General features: G+C 55.2%; 1 protein-coding gene across 1 annotated transcript; it reads right to left on the bottom strand.

Moving 5' to 3' along the window:
- Positions 1-1,245: 1,245 nt before the first annotated feature.
- On the bottom strand, positions 1,246-3,494 carry LOC101979161 (forkhead box protein L1). Its single transcript, XM_005367087.3, has 3 exons — positions 3,388-3,494; positions 2,574-2,742; positions 1,246-2,369 (listed from the first exon to the last, which is right to left on the bottom strand). The coding sequence occupies exons 1-3, from the start codon at positions 3,492-3,494 to the stop codon at positions 1,992-1,994; spliced, it is 654 nt and encodes a 217-aa protein (XP_005367144.1). The 3' UTR covers positions 1,246-1,991.
- Positions 3,495-3,704: the final 210 nt, after the last annotated feature.

The following is a 3,704-nucleotide window of genomic DNA, read 5'->3' as shown; positions in this document are numbered from 1 at the left end:
CATTTGGCAGTGAACCCGAGTGCAGAGGGACTGAGTCTCCCTAAGCTTCTCGGTCTTGCTCAGGGCAAGGGGTTTTCTGGTTTCAAATTAGACTTTGCTAACTCGAACAAACTGTCAGAAGCAAGCAAGCCAGCATCCAAAAGATGAAATTCAACTTTTATTTATTCAGTTGGTAGCAGAAAAAAAAATGTATCTTCGGACACTGTCTGAACCAACTCTGATGTGTGTACCATCTGTGTCACAAGCCATTGTGAGTCAATGCTTTTAGAAGGCCCAATAGACAGATACACAAAACAAGGACACAGACAGAAGAAGCATGATCACAGTGCACGTGTGTGTTCGTGCGCGCGCACACACACACACACACACACACACACACACGCACACGCACAGGCACACTCCTGACAGCACAGACAAGCTAGGGCAGAGGAGGAAGCCTGCATGGAGCAGAGCCCACAAGTATGATGGACGTATTGGTGGGAGCAGCCGAGTACTGGTAACCTACAGGTGGTATTGCAAAGGGGCAGGGCACTGCACCTTTGGCGAGGGCTTTGGAGGAGGGCTCCCTCTCTTCTTGCTGGGCTGGGGTGGGGAACAACTTCGAGGCATAGGCTGGTGCTCAACAGGGGCTAGAGGTCAGAGAGTAGGAATATTCCCTTTAGGAGGGATGCTGCAGGGCCCGGAACCCCTTCTCTTTTCCCCAGACAGTAAGGACTCTATGGAGAGGTACGGGAGCAAAGGGATTACTCCATCAGGCTGGGACAGTAGCTAGGCCTAAGAGCCCTCTCCTGTGACTCCATCCTGCCTCTGCCCACCTTTCTTCTGCAGCTCATTTCCAGGCTAAAGTGGGGATTGCCATTCTCAGTAGAGACAGCTCGCTTAGTTGGGGAGTAATTTTGTCATTCATGGAAATAGTCATGAGATTGCTAACATTTAAATTAAGTCACAGCAAACTGTGAATGCTAGGGGAAAAAAAGCGGGTTGGTGAAAACTGGGAATGGTGGGCGCATAGTTTCATTGTGCCTAATTGTGTTTCTTCAGCTGCCCGTCTCAATGGCAATAAAATCCTTTGCATTTCAGATGGAGTACGCTTCCACTCCTGTCTCGAGCACACCACTGTGTAGTTTGGTGGCACTGTCCCCTGTGAGAATACCTGCATGCGAGGAAGCCGGCAGGGGCTGAGGAGGATCAGGAGAATGTTCCCCTCCTCCTCCACTCCCCTCCTTTCTTCCTCTCTTCCCTGGATAGAAATTGCGTGCCACTTCAATCTTTAAAATTCCTTTTTATTCTGAAGCAAGATCTCATTAATTTTGCCCAGGTGGGCCTTGAGTCCTCCTGCCTCAGCCTCCTAAGTGTTAAGATGACAGGCCCGTGCCTTCATGCCTGGTCTGGGAGGCACCTTTCTGCTGGGGACACAGGCTACTTCTGCTTGTGTCCCTCATGGCTGGACATCACTGGAAGCCTTGGGGTAAATAATAGCCACAGGATAGAGTAACATCTGTCTCCACTGTTCTACAGCTCATTATGTTCAGCTGCAGGGAAGGCCTTAACCAGCTTCACGGATAAGTTACTGAGTACACTTTAACTTTGGAAAGGGGATGTCTACAAAGCCACTTGTCACAGGACTGAGGACAGATGCTACCTGATTCCAGGGAGCCTTGGGTGATTTTACAGCGTGATGTAGGGGGTCGTTGGTTCAGTGAGTCCACAGCAAACCCCGAAGTGGGGCCAAATCCGAGCCAGATTTTCCTGTGAGAGAACTGTTCTCATTCTTTATAAAGTCACAACATCACCATAAATACCTTTTATAAGAAGATCTCCAGATCTTTCCTCCAAATGGAGAGCTGAGTTCCCCTGGGGCAGCCTGGGAAGAAGTATGTAGATGTGGACCCGTCCAGGGTTCTTGATTCAAGATGCCTGATTCAAGTCCTGCCTTTAGGGGAGGAAGCAGGCCCAAGTCCTCAACTGACTGCAAAGCTCCAAAGGTCACCTCATGCTGCCCAAAAATGGAAGCTCATTTGCTGGGGCTCCAGCGCCTCCGGATACCTGGCTTCTTGCGAGTGACGGGGCGACCTGAGCGCAGGGAAAGGGTCCGGGGAAGAGAGGATGTAGTCAATGCTGAATTTAATGTCTCTGTGTGTGGCAGGGCTGACCCGGGCCTCCCGGTCTGGAACTCGCGCGCTATCAGAGCCCGTTGACCCACGCACTGCTGGCTCGAGGGGACCCGGGGGCCCCTCGCGCTTGGGGCCGCGCCGCCTGCGCCGCCGCCGGAAGTTGCCATTCTCGAAAAGGTCCAAGAGGGACTCGCAGCCGCCCGCGAACGTCCAGTAGTTGCCTTTACCCTTATCGTGGCCCTCGGTCCGTGGCACCTGAGGGAGTATGGGGCTCAGCGAGTGTCCCCAAGCCTGGGGCAGCACGCGTCTCTGGCAAGTGCATTGCGGGCCCCGTGGGGACGTGCTAACAAGGAACTTGCCTCTGTGTGGGCGGTGACACCCCTCCCCCTTCCCCGTCACCAAAGATGACTGGGGACACCCGGGGGTCCAGTGGGAGAGGCGGGAGGGGGAGGGGCTCACCTTGACGAAGCAGCTGTTGAGAGACAGGTTGTGGCGGATGGAGTTCTGCCAGGCGCGCTGGTTGGCGCGGTAGTAGGGGAACTTGCGCATGATGAAGTCGTAGATGCCGGACAGGGTCACACGGCCCGCGGGGCTCTGCTGAATGGCCATGGCAATCAGCGCGATGTAGCTGCGACAGGGGTGCCAGATAGAGGGGCTGCATCAGGCGGGGTGGCGCGCTGAAACCGCAGAAGCGCTGATGAACTCAGACCTGCCCTGGGACTGGCCGGAACCTTTGAGACTAGATGGACACTCAACACGCCCCCATGCACTGCAGCTCCAAGGACCTGCCAGCGCTCAGCAGTCAGGCTGAAGCCTCTACGGAATCTCTGAAGCCCTCCAAGATCCTTTGGAGCTTTCCGTTCCTTCTGAAGCCCCCAAGACCCTCTTGAACCCCTGAGACCCTCTGAACACCGAGACTCTCTGGAACCCTTGAATCCCTCTGGAATCTCCAATACCTTCTAGACTTTGCAGGACCCTTTAAAGCTGGCAGGGGCCTACTGAATGAAACCCTTTCAGCCCCCCAGGACTCCAGTGGAGTGTTGGGGTGCAGAAGAAGCTGTCGTTTGATAATCTCCTCGCTCTTTTCCACTTCTACCCAGACCCCACTAGCCTGCTCAGATCTTGTTGAACCCCCCACTGGCTGTCTCCAGTTGCACTGGAACGTGACTTCTTCCTCAAAGACCAGCGTAAGGAAGAAATCCCACCTCCCCTAGTCTGGGTCAGGTGCGGATGACCCAGACCTCTACCGCTTCTGTACTTGCCCTGGGGTCACCTGTACGCTGGCCTTGTAAGCCGTTTTTCCTCGTCGGAGCTGCCGGCAGGGTAGTCGTCGGCGTCGTCATTGAAGCAGTTATAGGGGTACTGCGAGCTGTCAAACATCGTGGCCCCCCTGTGCTGGTCCACCCTGGCACTGCCGCCGCCTCTTCCTCCGCGCTGGCCGCCTGTCGTGGGCCAGGCACTAGTTTCTCTTGACTGGGCCAACAGCATCTGCATGCAGGACGCGGGGAGCCTGGGCTTCTGGGGTCCCCGCCCGCTCCGCCTGGTTCTCTGGCGTCCAATCCCAGTGCGGGGGTTGTCCCCAGCCACCAC

Source organism: Microtus ochrogaster, unplaced genomic scaffold (assembly GCF_000317375.1).
Source record: "Microtus ochrogaster isolate Prairie Vole_2 unplaced genomic scaffold, MicOch1.0 UNK16, whole genome shotgun sequence".
Lineage (NCBI taxonomy): Eukaryota > Metazoa > Chordata > Mammalia > Rodentia > Cricetidae > Microtus > Microtus ochrogaster.
Note: the sequence above shows the minus strand (reverse complement) of the source record. Positions and strands in the feature narration are given on the sequence as shown.